This window comes from Mastomys coucha, unplaced genomic scaffold, assembly GCF_008632895.1.
Source record: "Mastomys coucha isolate ucsf_1 unplaced genomic scaffold, UCSF_Mcou_1 pScaffold7, whole genome shotgun sequence".
In the NCBI taxonomy this organism is placed as follows: domain Eukaryota; kingdom Metazoa; phylum Chordata; class Mammalia; order Rodentia; family Muridae; genus Mastomys; species Mastomys coucha.
Genome location: NW_022196913.1, coordinates 103,775,459 through 103,788,643, shown reverse-complemented (window position 1 = coordinate 103,788,643; position 13,185 = coordinate 103,775,459). Strand labels below are relative to the sequence as shown.

The following is a 13,185-nucleotide window of genomic DNA, read 5'->3' as shown; positions in this document are numbered from 1 at the left end:
AACAACAAGAACAACAATAGAATGGTTTATCTGTGAGCTGCTTGAAGAGTTCTAGAACCCGAGACTAAAGGGATCCTCTTCAACTCTTCACTTAGGAGAAAAGCATTATGTTTCATCAGCTAAAACACTTAAAGGTTAACTGGCTGATCATCTAAATAACGTTTTTTTAAAAAAATTAATTTCTTTTCCTAAAAGCATCCATAATATCATAATACAGTGACTATGTCACACTCTCTGCTTACACATTTAGTCTACTTTAGACACAGGACGTCTAAGAAGCACTGTTGCCCACTGAAGTATCTCAGACACCTTAAGGGCTTTGATTGTCAGGAGAAAAAAAGCAAGAGCTACCATTTCAGAGCTGAATCTCTGTCCACATCAGTATCTCCCTTCGATTACAGGAGATGCGCAGCAACAAACTGACCAGTGAGCCATGAACATTTCTCTTGACCTTCTATTCATGGTGAGCAATCTGACACCGGAGTTCATCCAAATCTCACTGGACAGAGTAAATAAATCAAACATCCTAAAAACGTAACTTTCAGCATCCTCTCTAGGAAACTAGATAATGCTAGCACATAACTAAAAGCTTGATGGTTCTGCAGAATGTTAATGGGCATTTTACCAAGACAGTCCATATGCCCTCTCATCTTTTGATGTCCTTTATCTTTCTCCCCTTTCCTTTCCCAGAAGATTGACACAGTGCTAATTCCAAATAGTCAAATAACATAACAGAACATGAGTATCAGGGATAATAAATTGGCAATAATGATCATGAACACGATGGGCGGAGGATATTACTCCAGGCTGGAGAAATCAAGCAGAAATAAAAAGTAAGAAACACAGAATAACGTGCAAATAAAATAAAACACACTTGATATGTGAGGGGTGAAAATGACCTTTACATTAAGAGGAAAAATTTGACACAGCTATGAGGCAAACCATTCTATTATTAAGAAAGAAATCTTTACCCAACACTACAAGAAATTGTGCACTTGAAGCTGCCTAGAAATCGCATACCACGTCTACAGAAACCAGGTAGGGCTAGTTGGGAATTCCCAGAAAAACACTGACAAGTCTTTAAAGGTTCTCTGGCAAGACACACTTACAAGGGCACTACTTGCAAAGACCCTCAAACCCTTAACCAGCATCATCACGCCGCCTGTCCGTCCTAGATCAGCCAGCCAGTTAACACGCAATCAGTGTGGGCCACAGGATTTAAAGCCTCAGCGCGAGTATCTGGGTCACTCTTAGGAACTGCGGTGCCTTGTAGTACAACGTCTCTCTCAAAGTCTCCACTACCGGGTCATCTCTAAACCTATCATCCCCTCGGGGACAGCCGGGATGCTTGCTACGAGTGGAGCCCAGGTCCCACCGCAGGCGGGCAAGCCGAAGCAGCGTTCTAGTCAGCTAAGTAGTAGTCAGACTGACACACTTCGGGGCAGCCCGGCCTCTGGCCGCAGGGAGGGCTCCAGCCTGTCCCTCAAACTACCGCAGCACAGGCCTTGGGGGCACAGTCGCGGTGGGCCGCGCGGCGAGCTGACCAGCCAGGGCTTCCCGGATCGCATTGGTCTCCGTAACCGCGGGCCGCCGTCAGTTCCCGTAACGCTCCCGCCTCAGTTTCCCTGACGGTGCACAGAGATCTGGCGCTCCCCGCCCCTGGGACGCCCAAGTCTAAGCGAAACTAACTGAGGGCGGACCGGCGCTTCCTGGAGGCGCTCCCGCCCGGCCTGGCCCGACACTCACGGGTAGGCATGGCGACCCGAGCTCGCCGCGCTCGCCGCCGTCCCGGGACTCAGAGGGGCAGCGCGAGCCGCGCCGACCGCAGCATGACTGCGGAAGCCCCGCCACGGACGCCTCGACGGGGCGGAGGACGAAGTGCCGAGCCAGCGGACGCCGACCGGGTACAGCTACCACCGGCCGCGATCCGCGCCCCGTCGACGATACGTTGGGTCGACCCACGCCCGTGACGTCAGCGCGTTGCCGCTAGAGGCTCCGCCCCCAATGCTAAGCTCCGCCCCCAAGCGGTGACTGCTTGGCTTGGCCCTTACCTGCGGGGTGGGCAGCAGGAAGGCTGCCTGTTTTAACTGCAAGGTCACTTTCGGACTGTGAGGGTAAGGATGATAGTCTTGAGTGTAGTGACTATCCCCAGGCTTCCGTTCGGATCTATTTAACTGCCAGATGGAAAAATCTGGCAGTGTCTGAGAGCCCAGTGCCTTTGAAATGTACTAGGGTTATCTGGGGTGATGGTTGAGCCTTTTCTCAGAGGACAGAAGAAAATGTCCTCTGGGGCTTCCGGTAACTTTCAGACAGTCCTCAGGACTTGGTCTCCTCTTTAGAATGAGCTCTGAACACTTATTTGGCTAACCCTGTTCTTAGCTCAGGGTATCATTAATAATCTACTTGATGGGTCTATTAGGAGTCACAAATCTGGGTCAACCCTAGAGCCAGGGCATCCACAATGTGGGCAGTACACATAACATTGGCTAGACACCATATGCTGTCCACAGCCCCTTTAGAGAAATAAAAGCAATGCTCAGAAATCCAATACTATGTTTCCAAAGTGGCTCATTTAAGAGGCTAATAGAATTCTGCTAATGAGTATATTACTAGGTCCTGAGCTAATGCTGCTGAATGGCATATGGGATGATGTAACTATACACTTATATTTGCAGATCTATATCCTGGAGTCTAGTGCCAACTCTCTGCTTAAGAAATAAGATTGTGAAGTCTTAAGAGGAGGAGATAAACAAGATGAAGTAACCAGAAAGGCTTGAGGGCAATTACTCTTTGAATCAACTTGGAATAAAACAGAATTTGAGTTAGCAAAAGGCCTTGGAGGAAGGGGGCGGGGAATAGAAGCAATTTAGAGTGAGTCATAGAAGCTGGTGAAGGGAAGTACGCATAAGAGATATGAGACTTGTCCCTTGCTGACAGGAAAGGACAAACCAGCAAGGATGAAGCCCATACTTAAACAGGTTCTGTGATAGCAGAGTTGTCAATTTGACAGAATCTAGAATTACCTGGAATCCAGGCCTCTGGGCATGCCCATGAGGATTATTTTGATTAGGTTAATTGAGGTGGGAAGACCTTGACTGTGTAAGTGCGAAGGGACAACTCAGCAGCAGAACATACATATCTCTCTGCTCCCCAGCAGTACAGTCCACTGCCACAACTTCCTCACCAGGACTGACTGCAGCCTTGAACTGTGAACCAGAAGAAGACCTTTCTATGAGATTCACTATGGTGGTGTGTGCCTTTGCTTCCAGCCAGGGCAGGCAGCCCTCTGAGTTTAAAAACAGGCTGGATCTATATATAAAGTTTCAGGCCAGCTAGGGCTACACAGTGAGACCCTATACTAAAAACAACTAAACAGAAGAAACACTTTCTTTCTTAAGTTTCTTTGATCAGAATATTTATCATAGTAACAGAAAAAGTAACTTGGACAGGCTCCAAAGAACTGTGGCCTCTAAACTATTTCTTAGTCTCCCTTGTCTCCTCGAGACTTTTACTATCTTTGTATGCCTGCACTGTCAGGTTTTACCCTCGTAATATTAATGATACTGATGCAAGCAATGATATTCTGCCAGTGGGACACACAGTTTTAGAGGAATAGAAAAATGTCCATGTTTATAAATAGGAATACAAATATACATCATAATATCCATATTCTTGACTGGCAGACAGTGGTGAGCCAGGGCATATTAATTCAAGAACTCCACACGTTTGGCTCTTCTTACTCCATATCCTCAGACTTAACCAAAGTTAAATTGAAAATATATAAGAGAAAAACACCATTTTTATATATGATGAGAACAAAGAGTTGTATTCCTTATTTTTCCTAAACAATATGACAACTGTTCACATAGTACTTGCATTGTACTTGTTATAAGTGATCTAGAGATAATTTTAGAGTATTAGGAAGGATTTGTGTATGTTGTATGCAAATGTAATGGTATGTTATATAAGGGACTTTAAGTCTAAGCAATTCTGTATTCAAAGGATATTCTGGGATAATCCCTCTAGATAAGAAAGTATGGTTCTATTTATTCAAAGGTACAAAAACAGTGAGGGTAAAAAAAGAAGGAGTTAATAAGCAACTTCCTGTTCAAGCTCTGGATTCATTATTTGACAAACCATTCTATGCTCTTTATTGGAGCAATAGCATCAAATTATCACTAACAGAGAACTGAGGAGTAGACTGGTTGTCACGTAGAGAAATCTTCGTGGTAATCAGCCACTTAGGAGGCATCAATACTGATGCAGAAAAGACTCTTGAGTGCTTAGCACTGCTTAGCTGTAGAAAAAGGAAGAGCCAGATCTTGACTCTGAAAAAGAATCCCTGGGATTTGTTAGCTGAGTTGGAAGCAATAGAGAAGCATATGTTAGTTACATAACTCCAAGGTTGGAACAAGGAAACTTGCGGTGCCAGGAGAGCAATAGAAAAATTGGAAAGGAATGCTGTCTTAGAGCAATACACCGAGAGGATGGGAGCTTATCTTGGCTCTACTGAGCTTGAAGAGTCACCCAGGAGAGACATCCAAGTAGAAAGGGCTGAAGCCAGCTGCGTATACCAGATTGAAAAATTCCCATCCTAAAAATCTCAGGAAGGAAAATTTGGAAAGTATTGTCCCAGAGACAGAAGCTACTAAATGTAGAAGTTAGAGAGAGTCCTCTAAAGAAGGATGTGGAGACAGCAAAGTCACACACAGACAAGGGAGAGAGAGAGAGAGGGAGAGAGAGAGAGAGAGAGAGAGAGAGAGAGAGAGAGAGAGAGAGAGAGAGAGAGAGAGAGGACACTGTGTCCTAGAAGGCAGGTATAATTCCCAAAAGCAGACATCTCTGCTTACATTACCAAAAAAAGATACAAAAGCATTGAGAGAAGCTGGTACATAATATCTTTGTCTTTTTGTCCCCTTGGTCTTTTGGGTTTTGTATTGTTGCCAAAAGTGAAATCAGCAACCAAGGATTCTGAGCAAGGACAGCTGAAAGACAGGAGACAGAGTTTTGTAACATTTGAAGTTTCATACCTTTGTCTTAGTGACTGCACATACGATTTGCGTAGCCCTTCTCCCATATAGCAGTGTTTTGCTTTTAAAAATGGATTCAAAGGATGCCTGTGTAGCTCCTCACCTCATACTACTGAGAGCAATGAATCCATCACCACTTTTTGTGCTATATGAACTAAACTGCTTTCTTGTTTCCTCTTGCAAATGTGCTATCCCCATACACCACCTATCCTCTCTGAGCCAGTCTCAGTAAGTAGGACTTGAGATCTAGGATTCTAGGGAATCCATCACAGCAACGTTCATCACTTGGCCAGGAACAGGGTAGGTGTGCCAAGTATTAGGTGGACTTTTAGATCTCTCTTCATGAAAGGATGAATTCTGTTGGTGTGTGAGCCATGGGTAATTGAGGTTATGTTTTTGTCAGGGTATGGAGGAGGCAGAGCACGCTGTCTAATATGCAAATATAATGATACCTATGCCTTGCTTAAAACTCATTATAGCTCAACATCAAAATCTCTTCCCTTCACTTACTACTGGAATGTAGAGGCCTTTCAAAACCTGGCTTACCTACATCCTTCATTCTAGGAACTTTTGTTAATTCTTCCAAACTCCTGTGAGTAGTTAATGTAATTAAGAATACTGAAAATCTAATCTTTATTCTCTTTGGCATATGTCCTGAAATTTTGTCTTAGAAGAGCCCATAGGTTTATGGGGAACAGAGTCCATTGTATCTATGGTCAGGGTAGGATGTGCAGGAAACTCAGGTGTTTATCACTTGTAAAATATGCTGGAACTGTTCATGATGAATATCAGCAATATGGCTTGCTCTAAGAATACAGAGATGACTAAAATAAAGATCATTGATATTTGTGGTACAGTAATGCTTTAATAAATGACAAACATACAAAAAAAAGCATTGGTATTTATAATAGGATCAATAATTTCAAAGAGATTTACCTGGAGTCATAAATTGAACTTAAGGAACTTCTTACCTCAATGTATATACATACCTCAATGTATTCCTCAAATGCCTTTTGCCTTGTATGGCGCATGGGAGGTAGCAGGGACTCCCAGAAATAACTGAAGAAGGTTCTTGAAAGAAGTGTGCAAAGATGCAATGGGATTTGAGCTTGGCACACTCTCCTTTCTGACTCTTTGCTGGGAAGGCCTGAGATCTTTGCTGATGGCAGTCTGTAGTAATAAGGCCCCTTTACTATATTTATAGTCTTCTGAAATGATTAGCATCGAATCAAGAAAAATATTCATTAGTACTTCATAGGGAAGCATTTTCTTTTCTATATTTACTGGTACACTTTCATAATATAGGCCATTAAAAATAGAAGTCCTTTCTCCCTTCTTAGAAAATAATTAAAAGAACAAAATAATATTAGAAAGGTCATTGTCCACATTCCTACTAGGGCATTAGCTTTTAGCCCCAATTCCTCAAAATAGCTCTGCTCCAAGATTAGGCCAGTATGTGCTCCAGGTTCTCCACCCTGCCCTAGGATGATTCATTTTTAATTAGCATGCATCTTAGTGCTTCCCCAGCAGCTGGAAACAAACTTGCAGGTTATAAAAGATAACTGTGGCTATCCTCCTGAAACTATCTTCCCCCAAAGTCATGATGTGATCAGATGTTCCCACCGTTTATTCATTTTTCAAAATAAATATTAACAGCAGTAATTTTCCTCTTTTGAAAAAATTTAATTCCATTCACCACCACCCCCCATTACTTAATGACACAATTAAGTAACTTCCAATTCTTATGAGGCACACATTGAATGTATTTGGGACTTGCAAGCCCTGCATTTGAGTTGTACTTTCCACTTATCTTGTCTCTTTGGTTTGTTTGCTTGCTGTTTTGATTATTTTTGAGATTGTACTTTAATTATAACATTTCTCTCTTCCCTTTCCTCTGTTCAAATTTTTCTATATATTCCTCCTTGCTTGCCTTCTATTACATGGCCTCTTTTTTCATCAATTGTTATTACATGTGTATATGTATTTGTATATTCATATGTATTCCTAGATATAAGCTGTTGAGTCCACATAATATTACTTGTATGTATTTTTTCTGGCTAACTGTTTGGTACTGGACAACCAATTGGTATGCTTTTCCCTGGGGAGGATGGCCTCTCCCTGTCCCAGCTATACTCAGTTGCCTGTAGTTCTTGGTATGCAGTTGAGGCCTCATGAGCTTGTCCCTATCCAGTTTTGCATGTTCACTCATGGCTCCTTGTTTAACTCCTGTTTGGGCAGTCATGTTGGTGAGACTTTATCAGTATAGTCTCTGACGTTTCTAGGAGACACAATCTTGGAAAAAGCCTTGCTATCTGGATCTTACAAAGTTTTTCCATGTTCCCAGAACCTTAGCTATGAAAGTATTTTGTAGATGTCTCCATTGGAAGTGGGTTCTACCACTCTGCGTGTTGATTGGTTTTCTGTGGTGATCACTGTCTATTGGGAAGAGGAGCTTCCTTCATGAGTGGTGAATACCGTACTTACCTATGAGTAATAGGACAAATAGATGTTTATAGATTGTTGTTAAGGATTATTTTGGTTTACTAAATTAGTGGTTGTAGAACTGACCTGAAAGCCCCCTCCTTGAGGACTAGATTTCATAGGAGGGAAGAAACCAACAGTCCTACCCAGCTATGGTGCCTATGAACCACATCATTGACCAGTGTGGCACAATAACCCTATAGGTGTAGTAGTGGCACACATACATTTGTAGTAACCAACTGCTTTCTAATTGGGCTTAGGGCCCATTCAACAAGAGGAATGCATGCTTGGTATTATAAACCTGACTATTCAGTGCTAGTGAAATCATGGTTATTGGAGGATATTCTGTCTGCTCCTTTGATACTTTTAATCTCTCTGGACTTAAGTTTACTCACTGTCAATTGGGAATGTCAATACAGAATCACGTCCTTGGTTTCCAAAGCAGTAGTTCTCAATCATTTTTTTTAATTTATCTATTTTTATATTATGCACATTAGTAAGTTTTTGCCTGCACATATGTCTGTGTCAGGTTGTCAGATCTTGGAGTTACAGACAATTGTAAGCTACCATGTGGGTGCTGGGAATTGAATCAGTGTCCTCTAGAAGAGCAGTCAGTAATCTTAACCCCTGAGCCATATCTCTAGCCCCCAAGTACTTTGTTGTCACCATGGGAGTGGCCCAAGATGCAAATATCAGGATCCTAATCCTAAGGCTTTCAGATAGTATTTGGTGTGCATGGCTTGGGCCTAGACCTGATTAAAAGGCCTCAACTTCCCCATGTGTTTTTATGTCTATTATCAACCATGATTGAGATCAGTTGGCATTGAAAAGACTTGAAGCACAAGAGGATCTAAGTCATCAAGTCCTGCACCTCATAAGGCCATTTCTGAGGGTGATTACACTTCTCCATGTTGAGACTGCAGACATCCGAGTTCCAGAGTGATTTTTTTTCCTCATGCATTAGCTAAAATAACTGGAAATACTCATGAGACCAAATGAAAAGGACAGACTTTTTTTCATTACCCAGCCTTCAGGTAACCTGGACATTGTGCAAGGCACACACTCCTGACTGTTTCCTAAGCCAACATAGTCATCTATGCCTTCTACAAAAAACCTCTTGTGAAGACAGAGCAAAATCCTGAACCAATAAGGTTAAAAGTTCTTGATTAAATCAGACAAAACAGCTGGAACCCTTCCTTAAGAAACACTATCATTTTAAACAATTAGAAGGAAGCATTGTCTCTCACTGTTATTTACTAAAATGCTAACTAGCTTTAACATTTAACATGGGTTGGAATGGATTCGCTAAAAAGAAAAGAAAACATCCTTTTTAATACAATAACATTGTAGGCAGTAAGGGTCGGTACAAGACTTTCCCGATGATTGGATTACATCATTCTTACTGCCTCATTTCCTATCATCGAATACATTAGATACTTAAGAAATATTGAAGGAAAGTGGAAAAGAAAAGGCTGAGGGGGAAGAGGAAAAGGAGTACAAATGAACTCAAAGGGTATAATGATAAAAAGCACGGACAAGTGAAGGATTAGAAGAGGGTCCTTGTGATAAGCTAGAGAAAAAGCCCCAACCCTACTCCTCACAGTTGTATACACACTGCTGTCTTCAACTTTGTCATGAGGAAATCAGAACTTGGAGAAACTAAATACGTCTCTGAAAGTCACACAAGTGAGGAACAACTTTGAAATTTGAATTCTCATCTGTCTGCCCTAAAGCTCAGCTGTTAATCAAAGAATACAGAGTTAGCTGAAGAGTAAATGGGTCCATCAGCAGCTGTAGAAAAACATTATACAAAGAGACACATATTTGCTACTGATTTCTAATTCCTTAAAGAATGCTTGTAGGTTTCATATTGATTCTTCTTTCATGGGCTAGAAGTTAAATTGCAATCACAATAATTGTTCGTTTGTCTCTCACTTAAGAATGAGATAGAAATTGAAGGTTGTGACCATTCACTATTGATTTCTTTTCTTTTTCACCATTGATTTCAAAATAAATTCTACTTATGTTTATGCTCTTCTTTGAAAAATAAAACATAAAATATTGCCTCCAGAGGAACATGCAATTTTTGTCCTTTGATTGTGATGCAACTGGGAAGTTGGGTAGAAGGTGCCTATTAAATTTGCCTAAAGGCAATACAGTTATAATTAGATATTACCATAAGTTATCGAATTTATCTGAGGAAGAGGTAGACATAAAGCCAAGCACTTTAGTAAAAATCCAGATGCACTCATGTCCTATTCATATACAATGACATGGGACTGAAAAGTAGTAGAATTACATAGAAGCATGAAAAGATAAAATAAAGTATCACAAGCAGATAGCTGAATTCATTGTGGGGAATCCTCTTTGTGTAGCACAGCTAGAGAACCTAGAGGCAATATTGTGGATAGCACTTTTGAGTGTTTTGTGGTTCTCTTTGGGTCCTAGATTTTCAACTTAAATGTTTGTTTTAAGAACACAAGAATTAGTCAGATATTTTGGCATACACAGTACAAGTTATTTGGGAGACAAGAAGATCATGTGAATATAAGAGTTTGAGAGGCCGGGCAGTGGTGGCACACACCTTTAATCCCAGCACTTGAGAGGCAGAGGCAGGTGGATTTCTGAGTTCAAGGCCAGCCTGGTCTACAGAGTGAGTTCCAGGACAGCCAGTGCTATACAGAGAATCCTTGTCTTGAAAAACAAACAAACAAACAAAACCAAAAAAAAAAAAAAAGAGTTTGAGAACAGTCTAAGAAACATAGCAAGACCTCAAGCTGATAAATAAGTAAATATATAAATAAACCAGATTTATTTTATTCTAAGTTTTTTCTTTTCTTTTCTTTTTTTTATGCTTAGCTTCCTGGTGTTGGATATCAGTTGAAAGCTATGAGTTTTGGAGAAGTCTAGGTGTCTGTATAGTAGTTTTTGTAACTGTATATTAACCATCCCTCCATCCCTACAGTTGACGTAATGGTTGTTCTTACAAGTGGGACAAGAGGTGGCTTAATTTTTGTGTAAGTTTATATATGCAATCGTAATTGTTGCTTACATTAGGTTTTTAAATGGCCACAGTATAATGCAGCATTAAAACAAAAGGCTTTTGTGTAGTGATGAGGTAAATAGTAGAAATATGCCTCTGACTCATGCTCTGTTTAGATTACAAGAAGCAGGTAATAATAGCAATAAACTATTCAGAGCTTGGAGAATTGGCCTGACTGAATCATGCAGAAACTAGGACTTGTCATCTGACAATGCTTCCAACTAACACTGAGAAATGTGGTTGGAAATTCAATTACTCAAAAGACAAAACCAAAATCCCATGATGCTATGAATTCAAGCAAATATAAAATGCAGTTAAAGCCCTGAAATATGGGGAGTGAGAAGATGGCTCAGTAAATAAAGAGCTTCACACTTGCATTAGAACTTTAGTTCTATCTGAGAGCCCACATGAAAGAACTGGTGCATACTTGTAATCTCAGCACAGGGAAGGTAAAGAAAGGAATAGACCTGAGTCTTCATGGTCAGCCAACCTAGCCTGTTTGGATAGATCCAGAACAGTAAAAGACCTTGACTCATAAAACAAAGTGGCTAGCAACTGAGGACCAACACTTAGCCTGACTTCTCTCTCTCTCTCTCTCTCTCTCTCTCTCTCTCTCTCTCTCTCTCTCACGCACGCACACACACACACCTTGCTAAACTATAAGCCTGAATATTTGATTACCTATTTAATAAAATTCATTAAAAATAATGCTTTCTAATAATGATTTGCACAGCTAAACTCAGAAGAGTACTTTGATGTGTGAAAAACCTAAACATTGATGAATATTATAAGAAAGTACTCTGTAGCCTCATAGATAAATCTGTGTTCCTCTTTATTAGGTTTTAAAATGTGGACTACATTACTGAGTTGCTTATTCCTTCCAAAAAGACCAATTAAGCCTGGCATTTTACAATTGATGAGAAACGCTGCGTAAAATCACAAGTGCAATATATGTTAAGACCAATATTTTTTTGGTCTAGATATGGAAAAAGGAAGCTTACTTAATGTTGATAGAATGAGCACCTGGAGAACCATTATTTATTACTTATCAAAATAAGACAATCGGCTAGATTAAAAAAACCCTACATCTAAATCACTTTCATTTATAATAATCAATAAACATTTTAAGCTAGCTTAAAACTAGCATTAAAAGGGGAGGGAACTTAATCTAAGGATATGTGGATTATAGGCAGAAATTCCAAAAACTCAAAAGGTTGGGATTATAAAATGGAAGTATGTCAAAGATAGTAGAAAGATCCATTTTTCTCAAATCTCACTTGCTAATTTCTCTTTCTGTACACTTCCTTATAAGAGATAACCAGAAGATAGCTCTCAAAATATCAACTCAGTTTAAGCATGTGTCTGCTAACCCTATCCAAGAATCAGAAGAGCTCACTGGACTGGTATAAGCTTGAAAGAAGCACCCATCTTGCTTCAAAAAACAAATGGTATATCAGTTACTTACTGCCACAACAGTGCTATAACACAAACCAGCTGAGACTCAGAGTTGGAAAACAACAACCATCCATTGTTTCTCATGGACTTGTGTGTCCTCTGGGAGCCTCTGGGAGGCTCTACTGATCTGAGCCATACATGAAAGAATTTGGCCAGGTCTACCTATGCATTCCCGTTTGGTTGGTAGGGTGACTTGGGGATTGCTGTTTTTACATAATGTTGTCTGGGACAACTTGGACATGGCTTTTTCAACTTTCACCACACTAGCTTGTAGTGGTTCACATAACAGTGGCAGGGTTCCAAAGAGAAAGTGCTGATATGCAGCAGTTTTTCAAGTTTTGGTTTAATCAAGGCTTATTACAAAAAGAGATCATGTGACGGTATCTGTCATCAAAAAGAGAGGAAATAAAAAATCAGAGGGCAAGAATGATACATAGAGGCAGACCATAAATTGAAGCCATCAGTAGAGTTATCTTAAATGGACAATATAAATCCATCTGCCTGAAACTATACTTACATGTAAGGGATAAAGTTAAGATGATCCTTGTAAGTTGTATTGATCATACTCAAATACCTCATTTAATAGAAAAATCATACTTATTCCTTATTAGTCCTCTATGAGATGATGATCGCTTACTTGTTTTTACAAATAAGAAGTCTGAATCAAAGAGAAATAAGAGCTAGGATTCTAGACCAGTTCTGTCTGTCCATACAGTTTGTCTATTATTTGCTTAGTAGACTAAGCTGTGCTTTGGTAAATTCACTGAAGATTATTTTAAGGACAAAGGTCTAAACTCAAATATTTTTGTACATACAATGTCTTTATTTCTGTTTTGGTTTGAATGTGTTCCTTCCAAATTTCTTGTACATTCCCATTAGGGTAGTAATAAAAGATAGAACCCCCAAGAAGTGATTAGGGACCTGGGGAGAATTCAGTCAATAAAGTCCTTGCTGTCTAAACATGAGGAACTGGGTGTGATCCTTAGTACCCATTAACTTTTATTTTAAGATGGGCATGATGGCATGTGTCTGTGAAACCTCAGCATCCAGTGTGCATCAGTTATTTACTGCCACAACAGTGCTGTAGGACAAACCAGCTGAGACTCAGAGATGGAAAATAACAACCATTCATTTGTTTTCATGGATTTGTGTGTCCTCTGGGGGCAGTCGGGGGGG

General features: G+C 40.3%; 1 protein-coding gene and 1 long non-coding RNA gene across 3 annotated transcripts in view; one reads left to right on the top strand and one right to left on the bottom strand.

Annotated features, from left to right (window-relative positions):
• The window catches only part of Efr3a (EFR3 homolog A), a 90,751-nt gene extending 88,778 nt beyond the window's left edge, over positions 1-1,973 (bottom strand). The window contains exon 1 of one of the 2 annotated variants that reach the window (XM_031359634.1): positions 1,747-1,973. In XM_031359634.1, coding sequence (XP_031215494.1) covers positions 1,747-1,756 — 10 coding nt within the window. In that variant the 5' untranslated portion in view covers positions 1,757-1,973. The remainder of the gene's footprint in view (positions 1-1,746) is intronic. The other variant, XM_031359635.1, reaches the window with a different exon arrangement.
• LOC116082733 overlaps positions 1,948-13,185 on the top strand; it is a 15,580-nt gene continuing 4,342 nt past the window's right edge. Inside the window, exon 1 of the long non-coding RNA XR_004115404.1 lies at positions 1,948-2,114. This is a non-coding gene — a long non-coding RNA (uncharacterized LOC116082733). The remainder of the gene's footprint in view (positions 2,115-13,185) is intronic.